At 41.8% G+C, this 23,251-nt stretch overlaps 1 protein-coding gene across 2 annotated transcripts in view; it reads right to left on the bottom strand.

Moving 5' to 3' along the window:
* dock1 (dedicator of cytokinesis 1) overlaps positions 1–23,251 on the bottom strand; it is a 480,313-nt gene that overhangs the window by 9,769 nt on the left and 447,293 nt on the right. Inside the window, exons 48-52 of one of the 2 annotated variants that reach the window (XR_014602336.1) lie at positions 16,906–17,051; positions 16,000–16,198; positions 13,592–13,775; positions 12,370–12,524; positions 6,629–8,172 (exon numbers count right to left, since the gene is read on the bottom strand). Coding sequence is in view for 1 of the 2 variants with exons in the window: in XM_084079253.1 (XP_083935379.1) it covers positions 8,077–8,172; positions 12,370–12,524; positions 13,592–13,775; positions 16,000–16,198; positions 16,906–17,051 (780 nt within the window). In the remaining variant the exon portion in view is untranslated. Of the gene's footprint in view, positions 1–6,524; positions 8,173–12,369; positions 12,525–13,591; positions 13,776–15,999; positions 16,199–16,905; positions 17,052–23,251 lie in introns of those variants that run through there. The other variant, XM_084079253.1, reaches the window with a different exon arrangement.

Here is a 23,251-nt window from a genome sequence, read left to right as displayed (position 1 = left end):
AGAGAGAGAGAAAACAACATTGGCATCCATTTGTACAACTAGCATTTTTATTGGACATTAGTTAGGCCGATAGCCCGTTTCTTTGCATGTTGGGAGAGCCATTCATCATTCTAGACAGATAACACACGGTCGGTCAGACCAAGGTCTTGTGGTGTAGGCTAAGCACCCGACAACACACTGCAGTGGTAGCAGGGCCAAGACGATGGATTCTGGGCAAGCGTAATTGATTTCCACGGCTTGAGCATTTACATACATGAGGAGGAAACCGCATACTGTAGTTGTGCAGTGTTAGAGGAAATGGAATGGCAGTGCTGGGAAGAAGTACTCTGATTTGTTAAAAGGCTAGTTCACTCCCAAAATGACGTTTTTCCTAACGATTAGTCATCCCATGGAGATTTCAGATTTTAGGTATAAGTTGCAACAGAGTTAAAAATGTTTGTTTTAAAAACACATATATTCAAAGATTTGCAAACATTTTCACGGTTAAAGAAAAAAAAAAAAGCAGATCTACAAGTTCGTAGCGCGGGACTCGGTGCCGTGCTATGAACTTGTAGATGTGCTATTTTTGAATAGCCCAAAGAAATCTATAACATGACGCAAGGGTTAACATACTCTACCATACAGATTGGACAAAATGACATTTTATTCATAAAAAAAAAAGTTTCATAGTGAGACTTTAAGTTCTTATATTGGTATCATTATGAAAACACGTTTCAAGGCCAGGGTTTTTACAAGAAGAAATACCCCGACTTTGGTTTGAGAACCACTGATTCAGTACACTTTTGTATGTCAAGCTACAACTTCAGGAGAAAAGAAAATTACAGTCGCGACCTTGTTTCATTCACACGCCGGACTCCTGTTGTTGGGGAACAAAGCATGATGGACGGGCAAAAAGAAAACAGATGGCTCCTTCAACAAACTCCTTGAGGCTCTCAAGGGAACTAAAGAGGATTTAAACCATTTACACCGGGAAAAGAATGTGTGTCAATTTTACATTTCTTTGGCTATTCAAAAAAAGCAGATATACAAGCTCATAGCGCAGCACCGAGTGCTGCGCTATGAGCTTGTAGATCTGATATTTTTGAAAATAATCGTGAAAATTTGTGCAAATCTTTGAATATAGTTTTTAAAGCGAGCATTTGTAACTCAAATCTTTGCTTCTTGGGATTCTACAAATGTCTTCTAAATCCTAACAGTTTTTTTCTTTTTTTTAAATGATGTTGCTCTGAGATCAGTGGTTCTCATCTTTTTCATGTCAAGGACCCCCAAAATTATATGTATTTCATGGACCCCCCAGAAGCACATTTGAGATAAGAATGTTCGCTTTAAAAAAATATAGATATATTCAAAGATTTGCACACATTTTCAAGATTTTTACAAAAATAGCAGATCTACAAGCTCATAGCGCGGCACTCGGTGCCGCGCTATGAGCTTGTATATCTGCTGTTTTTGAATAGCCAAAGAAATCTAAAAAATGACAGAGATGCGTTCCCGGTCTTAGAGGGTTAAACCAAACACACTGACAAGCAAACAGCCTTCAAACTGCTACACACAGAGACAGAATAGAGACCTCACTTTCTCTATGCCGCTGATTTCACGAGATGGAGACACGGTGCGGGTGCAAACGAGGACGACATTAAAGAAACGTGCGACCGCGTTTTTGACAAGATGGGAGAATCTATTAACTCCGTTTCCAGTGGAGGAAAAAGTAGCTACTCACATTTTTTTTACTTGTCTTCCAACACGCTCGCCCCCATTTTTTCCCACGGACCAGCGGTTCTTGTATTCTTGTATTTGTTTGACTGAGGATTTTGCTAGACTGACCGATCGGTCATGACCAGAAGTGAGGAAGCAGAGGCAGGAAATATATTAAATGCCACTTGGTGGGCCTTTCTTCCAAAAAGTGTCCATAATTTACATCCTAACAATAAAATCATGTCCTCTGGGCACATGTTACTCTGACCAGCCCGACTTACAGAATGGCATAGAAAGCAGCCTTTTATACTTCCCACCCTCAGGTGCTACCAACTACAGGGTTGCTCTATCATAATAATTTCCCATAAAACCCCCCCCGCATACCAAACCCAGCAATATACCTACTATGAAAACCACAATATGACATCACTTAACTGATCTAAATTAACTACCATCCCCCAAACCCCACAATAACCCACAAACATAACTCTATAACATTTTCCCCACCCCTGGCACAATCCTACTTGATGGAACCCTCCCGGAACTATAAAAGCAGCTGTTGTTTCCCCGGGGACTCTTCAAATCCTGCACCTGGGAGTAGGAGACAGGTAAGTTGTGAGAAACATAGCAATAACATTTATATTCTTAGAACCCATAGCATAACCATTCTAACTCAGCTGTTTGTCTTTCACAGGTGGCCTCTCCCCCTCCCCCGATGTCTGGAACACACACACATGCCAAACAGATAATAAAGATTATAATCCATTACTTGTCTCCTACTTATTTATCATGTGCAATATCATACCATGTATAACTGTGTGTCCCCTGACGTATACATGAACATATCTCAAAGTCCTCTTAACTGTTACACGTCTCCAGTGGTGGAAAAAGTAGCTACTCACATTTTATACTCGTCTTCCAACACGCTCGCCCCCATTTTTTTCCACGGACCAGCGGTTCTTGTATTCTTGTATTTGTTTTACTGAGGATAAGGTAAGAAATTAGGTTAGGTTTAGGCATAGTTTACTGAGGTTACGTTTAGGAATACCAGGTGAATACCACCAGATTTGTCCCAGGGCGACTGTGTTTTGGGGGCGAGCATTTTGGTATTCCAAATGGAACCAGATGGACCCGTAAGAGTCTATTTACCTTATTCTTGGCCCTTTTCTTGGCTGCTTCATTCGGTATCTGTCCACTTCCCTCCCTAGTAGGCTACAGGTGTAATGCAGGTAATCCGTGTGTTGCCAGAAGAGAAACAAGCGGCCAGGTCGATGAAAACAAGCCCCCCAAAAAAGCGACTATAGGCTAAGTGTTTACCCCTTTACGTCTGCGATTTGAAAATAGCAGATCTACAAGCTAACAACGCGTCACATCGCGACATGATGTGAGCTTGAAGATCTGCTATTTTAAAAAAAAATATTGGGGGAAAAAGTGAGGTTTTAAACATTTTAACAACACAAATCTTGCATGAGAGTCCCTGGCACAAAATATTTTTCAGATGGGGGTCCATACAAATAGATATTAATCTTCTTGACATGAAAAAAATCACGTTTAAAAGACACTCCCCCCTACTCCCCAACCTTCCTACCTACTTCCTGGGCGTGGCGTGGAATATACAGAGTTAAAGACCTGTAAGGGTCGATTGGGAACCCTCTCAAGGAACCCACGGGGTCTCTGGACCTAGCCTGGTAAACCCTCCCTCTGGAAATCTCATTTCCATTCTCCTGGAATCAAATGGAAATGAGATTTACGGAGGGAGGGTTTACCAGGCTACCCTGGACCCCCACTTTGAGAACCACTGGGGTCAGAGGTAACATTAATATGAATTAAAACACTCACTACAGGAATATTTAATGAATAAATGACAATGATAATGCTCATCATTGGCACCAAAAGCCTATCTATTCTACACACCAAATGCTGTAGCATGAGAGATGCGTTCCTCAGTTTTTCCTCCATGGGAAGGATCTGTTACTGTCTATTTGTAGCTCAAAGGATTAACGTTGCATACCAATTTAGATATTAACCCCTTTAGACCGGGAACGCATCTGTGTGTCATTTTTAGATTCCTTTGGCTATTCAAAAATAGCAGATCTACAAGCTCATATCGCGAGTGCCGCGCTACGAGCTTGTCGATTTTTTTAAACCGTTTTTTTTAAAGCAAACATGTTTAACTCAAATCTTTGGTTCTGGGGATTCTACAAATACAGTTTTCTGAAACACTTATGTATGCTATAATATCAGTGGTTCTCCAACTTTTTCATGTCAAGAAGCCCAAAAATTATATGTCTCTGGTTGCAGACCCCCATCTCAAAATATTTTGTTCCAGGGACCCCCAGAAGCAAAGATTTGAGTTAAAAAATGTTTGCTTTAGAAAACATGTACGTTTTCAAAAATAGCAGATCTGCAAGCTCAGAGCTTGTATATCTGCTATTTTTTAATAGCCAAAGAAATCTAAAAATGACACAGATGCGTTCCCGGTCTTAATGTTTTAAGCACGAACGTGTGTATCAAAAAGCCAAGCAGATAAATGTCATAGGAGTTTTTATACAGTGACTGCCTGGCTATTCCGCGGAGACACTTATTTAGCAATTAATTAAAAGTTCAATTCAATTTAAAGCTGCTGCGCGACAGATAACAATAATAATAATTTAATGGCTTAATAGTGCATTTTCCAATTATTCATTCAGAGGAATGCGTGCACAATGTGAAATCATTGCTACGTAGCTGGAAAATGAAATAAAAACAGTATCCAGGAAAATGTGTGTGTGTGCGTGCGTGCGTGTGTGTGTGTGTGTGACGCAGCACTACAGAGGAATTGCTGGTCCTGACTCCTGATAACTTTTTTTATTAATCAAGTAATTGATAAGTGCGTTATTTGGGTTAATTGTTAAAAACAATTTATACAGTATATCAATGAATTAACACAAAAATATATAACATTTTTTTTTTAATATAATTGACTAAATCAATTAGTCACCAGATAGGGAGTTCCATAGTTTGGTGGATCGGCGGCAAGGTGGATTAAAATGTGAAAAATATCAATTCACAGTTAATACTGTATGTGGGTAATTAATAATAATAATGAATTCCTTGGACTACTGGCGACGTGCACAAGAAATATGGCGCTGATCGGTACTGGCTTGCAAGATTAGCCCCGCATGGACTGACGGACATACACTTTTATAGATTCACCTTCGATGTCTACTCCTCCTGATTTTTATCTATCCACACTGTTTTTTTGTGTATTTACTATTTAAAAAAAAAAAAAAAAAATTCCCACGATTTTTGTGACCCAACGGGGGGAGTTTCCCCGGTTGGACGTAGCGTGTGGAAGGAACACGTTATTCCAACCAGTTCCTTTCCCCTCCATCAGGAGGATTACTGCATGCTTTTTTTGTGAGGGTACCTACCCTAGGGGACACGGGGAGAACATGCAAACTCCACACAGAAAGGCCCCTTCGCCAACCCCACCTAGGGTATAGGCACTGATACATGTGTATTTAATATGCAGTTATTCATCTGCATTGCTTTAAATCTATTTGTGTTTTTGTCTTTTCTTTTTTTGTAAAGCACTTTGTAACGCAGTTTTGAGAGGAGCTATATAAATAAAGTTCATTATTATGCATACATTTGGACTCTTCTAGGGCTGAACGCTCTTCTAGGGGGTTCGCCCCTTAAGTTAAATAATTCTTAGCATTATGTTACGTCATGCTAGGAGTCATATGCCCTTTTTAACCACTTAAGCGCTAGATACACTTAGTCAAAGGACGAATAGCGAAAATAGCCATTCTATAAGCTCACAACGCATTGTCACCTTACAGATCGGCTATATTTTTGCCATCTTCAAACATTTTGAATCCCATACATTTTCATGCAGATGAGTTTGCATGTGAGATACATTTCCATAAAAAGAGATTTCCATAAAATCAGGGTATAACAGTGACACCTGTGCTTTGTCTTGTTGACGGACCCGTATCCAGCATACGATACGTTAGATGTTGAAGGAATGATAGCTGGGCCAGGACATACATTATGCAAATGACATTCCACACACCTATAGGAAAGTCACTGGGAGCATATCACATCTCTCATACTGTATATCGAAACCTTGTATCTCCACATTTCCAAGTTGTATGTTTTTTTCCCGTAAATGAATACCCTACATCACTTTTTCCCAAACAGTGGGTTGGGACCCACTTGTGGGTCGTGGATTTTCAAAGAATTCCCTCAACAATGTAAAAAATGTCATAACTTTTTTTTTCTCAAAAGAATTACATAAAAAAAAAAATCCATTAATTAGAGGGGAAAAATACTTTTAAGAAGTAGTGAAAATAGCAGATCTACAAGCTCACAACACGTCGCATCGCAACACGTTGTGTGAGCTTGTAGATCAGCTATTTCACTAGTTTGGGTCCCCGGGGTGACAACAAATTTATCTTTTGGGTCTCGAGCTAAAATTTTTTGGAAACAGTAGTGACAAAAGTAGTGACTATAGCTGATCTACAAGCTCCTAACACCTCGCATCGCAAGTTTTCCACCCGACAGCGACGATATATTTCATATCATTTTGATAGATGATAATGAAGACGTAGCAGCGCTGCGATAGCTGTCATTCAAAGGCGACAGGGCAGCCCGAGTTCCTCTTTGTACTTCTCTGGGCTTGCACAAAAACAACACCGGGTGGTGTAGCCCAACAGATTGCCAGTTTGTTCAGGATCTCGGTAACGTTGTGTGTGGAAAACATCCACAGCTATTTTCGGCCGTTTCCGTCCCCTCAGACAAGAAATAATGAGTCGGGGAGAGAGAGAAAAAAGAAAGAAAAATACTTACATTTGAAAGTTTATTCGGAAGTCATGTCAGTAGTGAATTGGGAACAAGTCAACAGTTATTGAAATCCAAGGTTACAGCAAATCTCTAACAAGGCCTATACAAATGATAACGCATGGAGGAGTTAGTTGTGTGTGCACTCCAAAAAAAAACACAGAAAAACAACAATCTTTACCCAGTAAAATCAATGATAGGTACTCAACAATACCTAAAGTCTCTTTACAGTCCCTGTCAATTCAAAACCTTACAAAGCCCTTTTGTTTTTTTTTATATGAATGCCAGTTTATTCTAATGTTATGTTAATACAAAAAAAAAAAAAAAAAACAGTTGATAAAATCCACATACAAAATACTGAAATAAAATAAAATAATATATACATACCTTTGTACATAGTGGGTAAAAAACAACAATAACATCAACAATAGGAATAATGTTTCTATGGAGCTATGTGCTCTAGCGTGTCTCGAGAGTGCGGGTCAGTTAAGGGAAATGCTATTGGTCTGAGTCGAATTATGTGGTCTTTCGTTTCGTTTCGAGCCCCGAGTTATGCGGCGGTGTCGCGCATATACCGAAAAACAGTAGATCTACAAGCTCGCGGATCGGCTATTTTTGGTGCGATACGCGACTGAGTATAACTCTGGCTTAAAATGGCGTCCTGGAGTGGCATAGGTCAGTTGGTTCTCAACCTTTTTTTTTTGGATCAGGGGACAGGGGTCCACTTGAAAATCCCCCCCCGGCCCCCACAGGTTGAGAATCACTGGCATGTAAGGTGAAGCATTATAGCTAATTCATTGACTACTCGTCTGTGCAACACGTTCCCTACCGCCACACTGAAGGCAAAAAAAAATACCCCAAGAAAAACAAAGAGAGAAATAGTAAAGCATTAGGAGTGGGAGGGGTCGGAGTGAGGTATTCGTCTTGTCGAAGCTGGGGTGAGGATGATGCAATAGAGATACCGATAATAAGTCCTGACGTCACTCGTTCATCCCCTGGGACACACGGAAGTATTTTCTCTATGGAAAATAACATTGGGTCATTTTAGAATCGTCTCGTATAAGAATTGTGGTCCAAAAAAGAAAACAAATTGTCCCGGTGCTAATTGTCAAGGGAGGTGGCTCTGTATCGTTTAACGATAGTCAGTCACTCACAGTTGATACAGTCTGTTTCTGGGCGAAATTGCAATTAATTTGGCGGCGGTGAGGTTAGTGTTTTCTCACCGTTTAATGCTTCATATCCATATGAGTCAAACCCCTGAGCACATTTGTTTATTTTTGGAACACAGTTCTTATATGCCGCGATATTAAACATGTCTATGGGAATTCAGAATGGGGGGGTTGGGAGGAGGGGGTACGTGACCCAGGTAGGATGCGTACATTTTTACGTCTGACTTTGGTGACTCTATGAGGAATGTGTGTAGCGGCGGGCGAGGAACTTAAACAACAACAAAAACAACCGCTTTGGGAGCAGGAAGAGGGGGGGGGGGTGCATGGGGGGTTATTCGTCCGGTTGGCTTCGGGCCGTGTCGTCGTCGTCGTCAGCGTCTTTTTAGTTTCATTGTACGATTCCCGAATCGATGGATGTCTGTTTGCGGGTGGTCTTGGGCGGCGGAGGGGGCGGGGTCTTGCTGGGCAGGGGAGGAGGCAAGTGCTGTGGACAGACAGACAGACAGACAGATGGAAAAAATAAGAGAACATGACTTCAAAGTTCCACGTCCGGGTTTATAATTCGTTGGAAGTTTATTGGTTGGAAAAGAGTGGATGAAATAATTTTTAGCAGGAACATTTCAAAGTAAGTCATAGGAATATAGAGAATAGAGAAAGAATATAGAGAAAACAAAGACAACAAAGAGAACAAAGCCAGATAAGTACACAATGTCAAATATACATGAGGTAAAATAGACAATGAAAAAGAGGCTGAATATCACAGTCTCTTATGCAGTAGACCACACTTAGCTGCAGGTACAGTATTAAGCAGCAGATATTTTTCATTTCATTGATTTATTTATTTCGAACATATTAAAATATAAATGAGAAAAAGACCAAGGAAATAAAAGGGAAAACGTTGATAGAAACAGCGCCAAAGTTATTTTAACATCATCCTTATATTATATTCCATGTTCGAAAAAAGGAGCAGATATATACTGTAGAATCACAGTCTCTCTGCACTGTCTGCAGTAGACCAGGGATTCTCAAACCTTTTTTTATTTCATTTCAAGGACCCCCAATTTGCATTAGGCCATGGAGACCCTTTTTCGAAACATTTTATAGGACCTCAATCTACATAGTAAAATGGTGTTAATTTAACTCTGAGAGAGTGCAAATGGTTCCATTTGCACTCACAGTTACAGAACTGTGTGGGTCCTAACTGGTTCAGAACTATCGATAATTTAGCTGGGGACCCCCTCTCCCCGACCCCTCTTTGAGAACCACCCCAGTAGACAACACTTAGCAGCAGGTATACACGTATAATGCCAGGCAGAATCAAAGTCTCTTGTGCATGTGAGAGATATCCCTTAGCAACAAATATCTTACAGTTATTATGTAATAGCGATAGTGTCAGCATGGCAGCAGTGGTGTGTATTCATACATAAAAGAACCACAAAGGCAATAAACTCTCATGTTTTTTTTGTGTTTTACCATTCTGTCAAATAGTACAAATATAGGTATTTTGTCAATAAAAACATCAATCAATAAAGTGATAATGCCTGTGTGATGGCCTGCTCATCCAATTCACTGTCCTGTTGTGGGGCTGACAATATAATTTCTGACCTCAGTAATCCAGCTTTCTCCCTTTTCTCTTTTTTTTTTGCTGAATAGGTAGGTTGGAGCAAAAAAAACGACAACAACAACTAAAAAAGAAACCCTTCAGACATTTGACACTCATTGAATTATTGAACACTGTAAATGGGAGGTAAATATCTCCCCGTCTCCCTTGGTCCCAGAGATTGGCTTACCTTTAAATGTCAACTCAACTTAAATCCTTTCCACATCCTTTAAAAACACTGAAACATTTCACCCTTAATCCAATGCCGACAACCTCACGTCAACACCCCAACAAAAAAACTTTCAGGGTCAATGACGTCTTCAGCGTTCAAAAGTGGTTTATCTCATTCAAACCGGGAACGCATCTCTGTCATTTTTAGATTCATTTGGGCTACTAAAAAATGGCAGATATACAAGCTGTGCCGCGCTATGCGCTTGTATAGCTGCTATTTTTGAGAAATCGTGAAAATGTGTGAACATTTTTGAATATATATATTTTTAAAGCGAACATTTGTAACTCAAATCTTTGTTTCTGGGGGTCCCTGGAACAAGATATTTTACAAATGTTTGCATTAAAGAATATGTATTCAAAGATTTTCACAATCTTTCAAAATATCTACAAACTCGTAGCGCGCTATGAGCTTGTATATCTGCAATTTTTGAATAGCCAAAGACATCTAAAATGACAGAGACGCGTTCCCGGATCGAATGGGTTATTTATGTCGATGACGCAGCATTTTTATCCACCTCACATCGCCTCTCAAAAAGATCCGGAGAGCTGACGGCTTGCCCTATCCGACAAGATTGGACATTTACTTTTACTCGCACGCTCGCGCCTAAAAAAGAAAACCCACTCGACCGTCCGTATAGAACAAGACTTTGGCTCATCAATGTCAAGCACTCTGGCTCATCAATGTCAAGGACTTGGAGGAGAGAGAGAGGGATAGGCCGCTTGTCACTTGAGGGCCTTGGAAAACATCTGCTCTCACTACATTATAGCGGGCAGCCGGCCCTCCCGGTGCCACTATCTTACAGCTCCGCTCCACTTTACTACGTGTCCACGGGGCCGTGACAGAGGATAAATAAGATTAGTTAACCCATTAGAACCGGGAAAGCATCTGTGTCATTTTTGGATTAATTAGCTCATAGCTCATAGCCCTATGAGCTTGTAGATCTGCTATTTTTGAAAAATCATGACAATTTCTGAAAATCTTTGAGTATATGTATATTTTCAGAGTGAACATTTTCAACTCAAATCTTTGCTTCTGGGGGTCCAGCTGGAACAAAACATTTTGAGATAGGGGTCCGCGGGCCAAATACATATATCTAACAGTATGTTGCTATATATCAGTGGTGCTCCAACTTTTCCATGTCAAGGACCCCTAAAAGGATATGTATTTGGCTTCGGACCCCCCATCTCAAAACATGTTGTTCCAGGGACCCCCAGAAGCACAGATCAATAGTTAAAAATGTTCGCTTTAAAACACATATATATTCAAAGATTTGCACAAATGTTCACGTTTTAAAAATATTTGTTTTTGAATAGCCCAAAGAAATGTTATAAATGACACAGTTCGTTGCGTTCCCGGATCGAAGGGGTTAACAGCCGAGCCGTGGCGGTAGAGGATGGCTAGTGTAGCCGCCGGGGCGAGCGAGCTCTGGCTGCTGCTGAGAAGGAGCTGCTGATTAACCCAATAAGACTTGAAGCCGATTCTACAAATGTCTTCTAAATCCCAACAGTATTCTATATCAGTGGTTCTCAAACTTTTTCATGTCAAGGACCCTCAAAATGATATGTATTTGACCGTGGACCCCCATCTCAAAATGTTTTGTTCCAGGGACCCCCCAGAAGCAAAGATTTGAGTTAAAAATGTTCGCTTTAAAAGAATATATATTCAAAGATTTGCACACATTTTCACGATTTAAAAAAAATAGCAGATCTACAAGCTCGTAGCGCGGCACTCGGTGCCGCGCTATGAGCTTGTATATCTGCTATTTTTGAATAGCCAAAGTGTAAAATAATGCTTTTTTAGCTCAAATCAAAAAGTGACACAGATGCGTTTCAGGTCTTAACGGGTTAACAGTGGGGAGTCTGGCTCCTGATGGATGTGAGAGGTAAAGTAATCATCCAATCAATCACGTTCCTACCGTGAGCGGTGGGTTCGGGGCTGTAAGAGGAAGGTGCATAAATAACCAGCAGGGGGGAGGGCGCGGGGGAGGGGGGCGCGGAGAGGTAACGGACCCTCGCTTACTACCTGTCAGACAAAAAGCCCTGAGTTTCTCTCCGGAGTGGTGGAAGGTGACGCCTGATTTATTCTGAGGTTGTGTCGACCGTGTCGCGTGCGGGGAAACGGCCGACATACGGTACAAGCGATGCGCTGTGAGCGAGTACGTTCAGGCTGTGCATAATGCCTAACTAATTATGACTAATTATAAGTCAGGCTTTTTACACGGTCAAGCTCTCTCACACTCTCTCTCACACACACACACGTTTGTATTAGTATACTTGTGAGGACATGAACATTTTAGGGCAGTATTTTTATAAATATATATTTTTTGCCATTTTTTTCCTTTTTATTTTTTATTTTTTTAGTAGCCAATTATTATCATTTTTGACCCCCTCTTTCTCCCCAATTTAATTGTTATGCCAATTAGTTCCTCCCACCCAGACACATGTCTGTGTTGTCACTGCTGTTTTCTTAAAGATGTTGAGAGATGAGAGAGAGATGGGGAGAGACATGCAGCAAAGACCGTTGGTAACAGGACTCGAACCCGTGATGCGTTAGGCCAGCGGTCCGGGCCGTCACTGCTGTTTTAACATGAACAATTTGATTACATCTTCCAACCACTGCTCCTCACAAGTATAGCAGTACACACACACACACACACACACACACACACACACTCACAACATGCACGCTTTCCTTGCTTGTCAGTTGCGTAGTGTGACTCCGCGGGCGTATGAAGTGTGCGGGCCAATAGGGTTAGCGTGGTTGTTTTGTTCATGGAGAGAGGGCCAGTTCCTCGTTAAGGGGGAACTCTCTCTCACTGGTCGGTCCCTTAATTAAAAACACCTACGTACCCTTTGATGTGCCGGGGGCGGCGGTGGCGTGGTGGGACTCGTCAGCTGATCCTGATTATCGAGCAGGTTGCCGTAGTCGGCCGTGCTGCCTTTCACCGGCAGCGGGGGAGGGGTCTCGCCCTTGTCGGGACAGCCCAGCCCGTTGAGCTCCAGATCTATGGGGGGGAGGAGGATAAGAAGAGGTTTGAGGGTTAGTGTGAGGAAGAACACCAGTCCAGAGCTAATTGATATATAAATAGAATAGCATCACTGTCGGGGTTGGAAACCTTGCAGGATTATGCAGATAGAGATAGATAGATAGCATGTTATGTAGACAGATGGCAGGTCATTGTTGACCTGCTATGCTATCCACACGTTTCCTAGAGCGTTGTGGGCATCACTTCCTGTCGAGTTTCAATGTAGGCTGATGATAGGTTATTGGTTTACGTATGTATTAGTTATTATTAGATTATTGGTTTACTTATGTACTTTATTATTAGATTACTATTTTTATGCATCTGATGTATTATGATGTATTATCTTGTGTCCTTGCTTACTGTAAATCGCTCTGGATTAAGAGCGCCTGCTAAATGCCTAAACTGTAAACTGTAAACCTCATATATCCAGAACTGTTACTTTTCAGGAAATGTGATAAAGCACCTTGTGTGTTCCAATGGATCCAATATAGTTGTTATTTAGTCCCAAGCTCTCGTTAAAACTTGTCATTGGTTACATTTTTATAAAACCCACAGACACACTTAATCACTTTCAATGACATGTTTTTTTTAAAGCAACTATAGCAGATCTACAAGCTCACAACGCGCCTCATCATGGCGCATTGTGAACTTGTAGATTGCCTATTTATTTCTACTTTTGTGCAGTGGAGTAAAGTAGCTACATACATTTACTTAAGTACAATTTTGAGGAACTTTTACTTTACTGGAGTATTTCCAACTTTCAGTACTTCTACTCCACTACAGAGAGAGAGACACAGAGAGAGAAGGACACAGAGAGACAGGGACAGAGAGTCCTGGCTGGGGGGCCCAGATACCCAAAAAGGAAGCGAGTGTGATCATCACATCTGTTCTCCCTGGAGAGGAAGACGCCAACGATGAGTTTCCTCTCCACACACACACACACACACACACACACACACACACACACACACACACACACACACACACACACACACACACACACACACACACACACACACACACACACACACACACACGGTTCTTACTGGAGCCTGTGTGCAGGAGGCTGAAGGAGAGCTTGCTCCTGGGCGTGATGGGAGGAGGCCCCGGGGAGGAGGACGAGGAGTTGGAGGAGGAAGACGGAGGGCCGGGGGACACGGAGAGACGCTTGTCCCCTCCCATCAGGTTGAGGACCTGACTCTTTGGTCTCTGAGGCCGCAGAGGACTGATCTGGAAGAGAAAGACACACACACACACTAAGACCCAAGGACGATTCTACAAACACCTTCTAAATCAGTAATTCTCATACTTTCAAGATTTTTCTAAAATATTCAAAAATAGCAGATTTATATCTGCTATATTTTTGAATAGCCAACGCAACTTTCCCGGTTTTAATTGGTAAATCTTTTTTTGCCATTTTTTTACCATAACCCTGAAGCCGAAAATAGTGTGTTTTAATGAGCTTGCAGATCTGCTATTTTTTGGAGCATGACACCAGCACGCAAGTATAAATCAGGCATAACCTCCACGCAAACCCCTAAACGCCTAATCCTAACCCAACCTCAATCTTTTCCTAATTGTAAACCTGTGAGGAACCAGAAAGATTGTCCTCACAATGTCTGCACAATGTCTACTTATTCATTTAATTTACGGTTTTAGATGATTACATTCATTTACTTTTTTTACTTTTACATATTCCACAAATAAAAGGAGAAGGAGTGAATGCTGAATGAATGAATTCCACTATACTTGCAGGGACATTTGTCCCCCACAAGTATAGTAATATATAAGTAAGTAGTAAGTACACACACACACACACTCGCGCACATGCGCAAAATCAGATAATGTCACGACACATAGGTCATTATTGAGCACTCAAAGTTGGAAAACTTGAATTACACACGGAATCGATATAAAGCCACCGCGCTGAGATCAGCCGCTGGAAGTTATCCAACTGCATCTAAATGGAAGACGTGGCCAAGAAGGAGGTCGATGGATACAGGATCATTTACAGGAGCTAACTGCTGTTTCTGCTTCTGTCTCTGTACTGTATATCCACCCAGAACTGCATATACCATATACTGTAAGACCACCTTTATTCTATAGGGATGCAACTGTGCATTATTCCCTGACAGATCATTCTATCGATTACATTTTTCGATTAATTTAACCCATTAAGACCTGTGGCCAATTCTACAAATGCCTAAATCAGTAGTTCTCAAACTTTTTTCGTGCCAAGTAACCGCAAAAGTATATGTATTTGGCCGCGGACCCCATCTGAAAAGAGAAGAAGAGAAGAGAGGAGAGCAGAAGAGAAGAGAGGAGAGCAGAAGAGAAGAGAAGAGAAGAGAAGAGAAGAGAAGAGAAGAGAAGAGAAGAGAAGAGAAGAGAAGAGAAGAGAAGAGAAGAGAAGAGAAGAGAACCATTTTTGAACCTTTTTCAAGTAGCCACAAAATATTTTCAGTGATCACCTTCCTCACGGTGATCCCCTCATTACACACATAGAGGTCTCGTACAATCGGGGGAAAAACATAAAAAACATTCGGTAATCCGTTCCATAGTTGCAGCCAGTTGAAAATAGTCAAAAATACATTGTAAAAAAACAAGAAAGAAAATGACTTGAAGTCATATTCTACCAGGTGCTCTGTGTGTGTGTGTGTGTGTGTGTGTGTGTGTGTGTGTGTGTGTGTGTGTGTGTGTGTGTGTGTGTGTGTGTGTGTGTGTGTGTGTGTGTGTGTGTGTTTGTTTTCATAGACCTGATTACTTGTTTTTCGGATTGCTTGTTTCTCTCGCCAAACCTTTTTGCGACGCTAAACGCTAATAATGTTTTTTATATAAGTGATGGCAACATTTTTAGACACCACACAGGTCTTCCCAACAATAGCGAAGATGGAAGTCAGTGTGAACATGGCCAAATAATAACTTAATAGCCAAACTAGGTCTAATGAAGCACGCTAGCATTTAGGCTAACTGTCCTGCCTGAGGCTGTAATACAACTTGCACTGTCTGCAACTGTTGCAGTGTGAAATGAGGGGAGCGGACAGCGGAGCGCTGTTAATGTGGGGGGCGGGCCGTCTCCCCATTCGTGTGGCCATTGGCTTAAAGGAGTGAAGGACAGCCAGGACAGCCAATGACGCAAATGTGTCGAAAATCTGTAATATGTCGACTTCTACTCTGCCTCTTCATAGACTCAGGCGCTCTTCGAGCACCTGGTAAAAAGTACACAGGAGCCGAGATACAGGCTTTTGAAGTCATAAGTTAACCAGGAAGTGGATTAAAGTCTAAATCTTCGAAAAATGATATCTCCTGGTGCTGTGAAGGGGGAAAAAAAAATTGGATTTTTTTTTTTCTTTTTCAAAAAACGTATATATACGGTTTTGGCACTCCATGGTTGGATTTAAAAAGAAGTATATATACGGTTTTGGCACCCAATGTGTTAACAGTGTGTCAGTACCGTCTCGGACAGGATGACGGCCTCGGCGGGCTGCAGAGAGATGTCGGTGGTCTTCATCTCCTTGTCAAAGATCTCCTGGTGCTTGCTGTTCCTCTTCTCCTTCTTCTTGTCCTTGCGGTCTCTCTCCGGCTCCTCTCGGTCCAGCTTGTCCTGAGACTTGGTGTGCAGTTTCTTTGGCAGGAGAGGCTCCAAGGCAAAGCTAACAAGAGACAAATCAATGGATCTCAAACTGTTTAACTTCAAGGACCTCCTGTGTATAAATGTAGCTTGTTGTAGCTTGAAGATGGGCTATTTTGTGTTGTGCGACTAAGTACAAACTAATGGCTATAATTAATACATAAGTGGTTAATTTATTTGTTACTACATTATATAAAAATGTAGAGGAACTAAAGTGGTGAAAAACTCACATAGCACGAAAATTCTAAAGTTCACCCCCAAAATGACTTTTTTTCTATCGATTAGTCACCCCATGGAGTGATTTTTTTTTTGTCGCATTCCTAAGCCAATGATTTGATGACCGGCAGCGGTTCCGGTAGGAGACAAGGAGTCTCCTTTGTGTCTCCTACCGGAACCGCTAATCGATAGAAAAAAAGTCATTTTGGGGGTGAACTATCCCTTTAAGGATAACTTTTAGGAGTCATCCTTACATTTTTTGTGATGTGTGAGTCTTTCACTACTTTAGTTCCTCTCAGTTTTTACCGCACCCACAATCAACCTTATACTAAGGACAAAGAAAGGCAAAACAGTCTATCCTGGAGTGTATACAGATGTAAAAATAGTAATTTTTACATCTATTTATCGAAAAATTAATTGATAGAATAATTGCTAAGAAAATAATAATGGCTAGCTGCAGCCATAGTGCTGTGGAGCGGTGAGGAGAGGTGAGGTGAGGTGGGGGTTTCTTACCCGTCCGAGCCGGGCCTGGAGGAGGGGGAGTTGTCAGAGGAGATGGAGGTGACGGAGGCCACAGACAGAGGCCTCTGGGAGGAGGGCATGGTGAAGGAGCGCACCATGGAGCGAGGACGAGACCCCCGCCACTCGTCTGCAGCAGGCTGGATGGACGGACACACAGACACACACACACATTTGAACCATTTATTTATGTCCACATAAAGGAGAATACATACAGAGACACAAATATTAAAGGTGCAGTAAGGTTACATTCACAAAATCATGGCATAATGTCTTCATGATACAATAAGCATATCACTCAGTACTCTATGGCAGGGGTCTTCAACAGAGGGTCCGGGACCCCTAGGGGGTCCTCAAAGTTACTACAGGGGGTCCGCCAAATTTTTGTGTGATATGATAGATTTTTTTATATTTTTACCTTAACCAATTGAATCCTAGCATCCCTTTTCTGGGGAGAACTTTAGCCAAAAATAGCAGATCTACAAGCTCACAACGCCTCGCGCTGCGAGGCGTTGTGAGCTTGTAGATCGGCTATTTTTGGCAAAGAGGTGTTTGGTGTAGAGGGAAAAAAGAGCAGACCAAGTAAACAAAAAAAGTTGAAACACAATTTTATACAGCATAGAGGGGGTCCCTGCTTCAGCTCTCTCTCAGCTAGGGGGTCCTTAGCCTGAAAACGTTGAAGACCCCTGCTCTATGGGTATAAGTAACAGCGTCTCCGCCATATGTGGCGACTGCCAATTATAGCAGAGACAGCACAATACTTTGCCAGCCTTTTTGCCTCCTTTTTGGGGCATCCCAAGTTGTTGAAACCCTCTAACAACCAGTCTGTGGGTATGTCCTATAGGCTGCCAAATATAAAAACAAATAGTCTGCACCTATAGCCCAGCTCTGAGATGTTATGTAGGAGTGGTTGGTATTTAATGACCTTGGTCATAAAGGGTTCCTCTAGGCTAGGGTCAAAGGTGCAGGCTATCTCTAATACAGACGCTTCCCTGGACTCTTCATCAACCACAACAACATCTGGTGTATTAGCTGTCAAATATGAAAATATGTCTGGGTTACACACACACACACACACACACACACACACACACACACACACACACACACACACACACACACACACACACACACACACACACACACACACACACACACACACACACACACACACACACACACACACACACGTTGTTTTGCTATGGTTTCACCAATCTTGTGTAACTGTAATTTTAGTCTGTCTCAGCATCAGTGGTGGAAAGAGTACTCTAATTTCTTACTTAAGTAAAAGTATCAATACTGCAATGTAGAAATACTGCTACAAGTACATGTACTTTTACCACTGGTCTCAACACAGGCACACAGTTTTGGATGTTTTCACAAGAGTCTTGTTGTTATGTATTATGTTTTCCTGTGTGTGTTGCCCTGTGTATGCCTTTCTTCCCTCAGTGGTGTGTGTGTGTGTGTGTGTGTGTGTGTGTGTGTGTGTGTGTGTGTGTGTGTGTGTGTGTGTGTGTGTGTGTGTGTGTGTGTGTGTGTGTGTGTGTGTGTGTGTGTGTGTGTGTGTGTGTGTGTGTGTGTGACGTCCATTCTTGGACATAGTTACACTCTCAACTCTACTGAATAGAGTTTTGTTGTGGTGTTCATAAAGTTCTTTCCCAGCCAAAATAAACAAATAAAGAAAGGGCAATGTGTCTGTTCCTATTGCCATGCAGTGTAGCATCCATTCCTTTCTTATTGACCTGCCAAGGCCGGGGGACAGAGTTGGACATCATTTTGGAGTGAGCTGCAGGCTCAGAGCTGAGTGCATCCTCAATGACCCCCCCCCCCCCTCCCCCCCTCCCCCCCTCCCCCCCTCCTATCCTCTGCACAACAGGTTCAACACTAATGGCTGCAGCATATTGAAGTATTTATTTGATTCTATATCAGTGTGTGTCAGCGAATGCTAGGGTGAGGAGGATGCTGGGAAGTGCTTTTAAAAAAGAAATACGTTTCCATAATAGAGTTGTTGTTGTATTATTTCAAAAATATGTTCATAAATGTAAAAAAACAACAACTTTTTCTTCAGACATAAAAAAAATGTTAACATTGTTCAAAATAATACAAAAAATACAATAAAAAAACATATACAGTACAAGCTCACAAGGCATCGCGATACAATGTGTCGTGAGCTTATAGATCGGTTGTTTTCACTATTTTGGAAATAGGACTTCAATCATGAAGTATTATATTATAATCATAATATATTTGTGTAAGTTTGGGTTCTGGGGAGGAGGCACCACATGTATTCTTTTGGGTCTCACGCTGAAAATGTTTGGGAACCTCATCAGTGCTTGGAAACTCAGAAGCTCTCTCTGTGTGAGTGTGCATCTGAGAGTGTGAGTGTAAAGTGTGTGTGTGTGTGTGTGTGTGTGTGTGTGTGTGTGTGTGTGTGTGCGTGTGTGTGTGTGTGTGTGTGTGTGTGTGTGTGTGTGTGTGTGTGTGTGTGTGTGTGTGTGTGTGTGTGTGTGTGTGTGTGTGAGCGTGCATACGTACGTGCGCGCGTGTGTGTTGGGGGGTTGGAAGGTCATGGTGCGACTACTGTATATATATATATTTGTGTTTGATCTGTTTTATGACTGTTTTGCGTACCAAAGCATATTGACCACCCAAACCTCCCCATATGTGGGATAATATATACAGTAGATACAGTATTTTTAAAACCTGTTTAACTTTTTATTAGAATGTTATCATTTTGAGTTTGTGTACTTCTGTTATTGTTGTCTGTTTTATACTGCTTTGGTTTTTAATCTCCATGTCTCAGGTTCACCTTACCTCACCTCTGTACCCACACACAGGCTTACTACGATCCATAGACCGTAATAGTTTAATCATACAGCTTGCTTTAAAGGGAATTTTATAAGAACTTTATGTCTCTGGGGCTATTTCCTTTAGCGAGCCTGCTGCCGCGGCACGCCGTTCTGCCCTTGAGCTTTGGAGCACATTCCGAACACACACACACGGGCACGCACGCACACACACACACACACCAGCGCTTATGTAACTCCGGAGAGGAACTGAATGGACCCGTTCGGTTCCATTCGTGCACTCTCGGGAGTTACAGTCCGTGTAAGTTATTAGTGTAAAATAGCCGATCCACAACGCCTCGTGATGCGAGGCGTTGTGGGGCTTGTAGATCTGCTATTTTTTCTCTACTTTTGTGTGACACTCTTGTATGGTGAACTACGGCATTCATTTACGAGGTAAAATAAAATAAAACGTGGAGGTGTGAGGCAACTGAATTCTCCTGGCTTCTTGTAATCAATAGCTGCAGGACGCTGGAGAATGAGCGCTGCGTTGCTGAGGGTGAATTCAATGCTCTCGCCGCTGTTCTAATCCGCTATAGCTCAGTGGTTCTCAACCAGTGGTCCGGGGGCCTTGAGGGGGTTCCAGGTGGTCCCCAGCTAAAATGGGAGAGTTGGTAACCAAATGGACCCTTATAGATCTTTAACTCTTGAGAGCGTAAAATGAAACCAAATGGACCCTTATGGGTCCATTTGGTTTCATTTTACGCTCTCAAGAGTTAAATTATTGTTAAACATCTGCATTACTTAATTAAAGAATTGTTATTTTGATCAGCGTTTAGCCTGTTATTATCTTTTTTTTGTGGACAAAATCTTATCCAACGATTACACAATATTCAAAGTCTTGGGGTCTGTGAGTCTAAATCTCATCAAACGGTGGTCCGTGGCTCAAATGCCGAATAAATTATGGAACCTTGATATGAAAAGGATTGAAAACCACTGCGCTAGCTGGACACTATACTGTCCTGACTGTTGCAGCATGCTGCATGAAATGGAACGTTTACAACAGACAAAAGAGGAGCAGAAGCTACCAGTTTGGAAAACTGGGAATTTGGTACAGAGAGTAATTGGCCAGGGTGTGGACTGAAGATGAAGATGTAATAGCAACTGCCAGTGGAACGAGTACTACATCTAAACATGGTAAACTTAATAGGTTTGTCTAAGGGTGCCTGGTGACTCAACCAAGGCGATCGATCAATCAATCTATGTACGTATCTACATATCTACCTATCTATCTACTGTATCAATCTATCGACTGTATCGACGTTCCTACCTACTGTACTAACCACATGCTCCTTGTGAGTTGCAATTTGAACCCGGGGTTCAAATCCGATTTCTCGCACATCTCCCCTCTGTCTGACCCTCAGCTTCCCTTTCTCTCTCTGTCTACACTCTCCTATCCAGATGAAGCGGAAAATGCCTAAAATACCGTATAATCTTTTTTTTTTAAAGGAATGAATCTGACAGTACTTAAAGACTGACATGAACAAAGCCCCCCCGACAGCCAGAACCTCTCTGCACTGAAAGTGGTTTTAACCCATTAAGACCGGGAACACATCTGTGTTATTTTTAGATTTCTTTGGCTATTCATGAGCTTGTAGATCATGAACAGCTATGAGCTTGTAGATCTGCTATTTTTTAAAACATCGTGAAAATGTGTACAAATCTTTGAATATATCTTTCTTAAGCAAATTAAACTCAAATCTTTGCTTTTGGGGATTCTACAAATGTCTTCTAAATCCTAACAGTTATTTTTTTAAAACGTATGTTTCTATATCAGTGGTTCAATTTGAGTTAAAAATGTGTATATTCTAAAAATATACTCAAAAAATAGCAGATCTACAAGCTCGTAGCACGGCACTCGGTGCCGCGCTACAAGCTTGTATATCTGCTATTTTTTGAATAGCCAAAGAAATCTAAAAATGACACAGATGCGTTCCCGGTCTTAATGGGTTAAAAAGGGAAAAATAGAGAGATCTGATAGCGGAACCATTTATATCATCATGGCCAGATAAGTGCTTGGCTTTTTCCTCACCTTTTTTGAAAAGGTCACTCCCCTTTTCTGCTTTAATGCGAACGAGGGCCGTCCTTACCTCAGGGCGAGATGGAGAGAGAGAAGCCTGGCTGAGCAACAATTATGTCTGTATCGTCACTGTCTGGCGGAAACCTCTTATATTTTTGGTATTTGGGTGTAAATGCACTACTTCACCAGACAAGAGTAGTGAAAATAGCAGATCTACAAGCTGTGAGCTTGTAGATCGTCCATTTTCAGTATTTGGAAATGTTTAAATTAAAATAATAATAAAAAAGGAATGGTTCTAGACATATGAGGTTTCCACCCGACAGCGTGGATATCATTCCTTCACAGCCCTCTGCTCTTAAAACACTCCCCTATCCCAGTAGCCCAACCACCAGCTGACTTCAGCTAAAAACCAGCAGTGGAAAGTACTGTAAGTAAATCTTTAGGTACTTTTACTTAACTTGAGTATTTGCATTTCCTCTATACTTCTTCTCAAAGGCACATGTTGTTTTATATTCAACTACATTACAACTACTAGTTACTCATCCCGTGCTCATACGCTGGGGGTCCCTGGACCCCTCTTTGATAACCAGTGGCACGTGTGGCCAATGAGAGGAGAGATGGCATAGGCAATCTGCAAGTCTGTGTGTGTGTGTGTGTGTGTGTGTGTGTGTGTGTGTGTGTGTGTGTGTGTGTGTGTGTGTGTGTGTGTGTGTGTGTGTGTGTGTGTTTGTATGTGTTGCTTCTTTGCCGTGCTCATCCCGTGCTCACACAAACGGACGGACGGACGGACGGACGGACACGCAGACAGTCAAACGTAGAGCGGTTGGCACCGCTAAAAATATCCAATCTACAAGCTCACAACGTTGCTGCAGTGCGACGCGTTGTGAGCTCGTATTGGCTATACATGCTTTTACTTTTGGTACTTCACATAAGTCTATTGTACTTTTACTCCAGTGAAATGCTCAATACAGGGCTTTTACTTGTAACAGTATATTGTGTTATTGTTACTTTTACCCAAGTAAAAACACTCTAGCAGCACTTCTTCCACCACTGCTTTAAAACACAACCCCTCCCCACGCTGCGCACCAGCAGCTGACTCCAGATAAAACCAGATGTGTGAGAGGGATGCACCACCTTATAACTCCACGTGGAGGGATCAGCAGTGCAGTGGTGTAAAAAATAAACAAAGCTTTTAGCAAAGGTCCTCATGAGAGATCTGGGATGATAGCATTAATCAAAAGCCAAGACCTTTGTGTGGTTTTATCTCCTTCTGCGGGGCATCCGCTAAACGCCTCGATTGTAAATCCTAATTGCTAGCGAAGCGAGGCCTGCACTTGTGTTGTGTACGTGCATTTCAAAACAGAGAGAAGCCTTAACCGCTTGAGCCCTAGTTCATATTTCATCGTGTGATGTAAATAGCCGATCTACAAGCTCACAATTTGTCACAAAGCATTGTGAGCTTGTAGATCTGCCG

This window comes from Gymnoscopelus microlampas (assembly GCF_963454915.1).
Source record: "Gymnoscopelus microlampas genome assembly, chromosome: 14".
Classification (NCBI taxonomy): Eukaryota; Metazoa; Chordata; class Actinopteri; order Myctophiformes; family Myctophidae; genus Gymnoscopelus; species Gymnoscopelus microlampas.
This window is presented reverse-complemented; position numbering and strand designations above follow the sequence as displayed.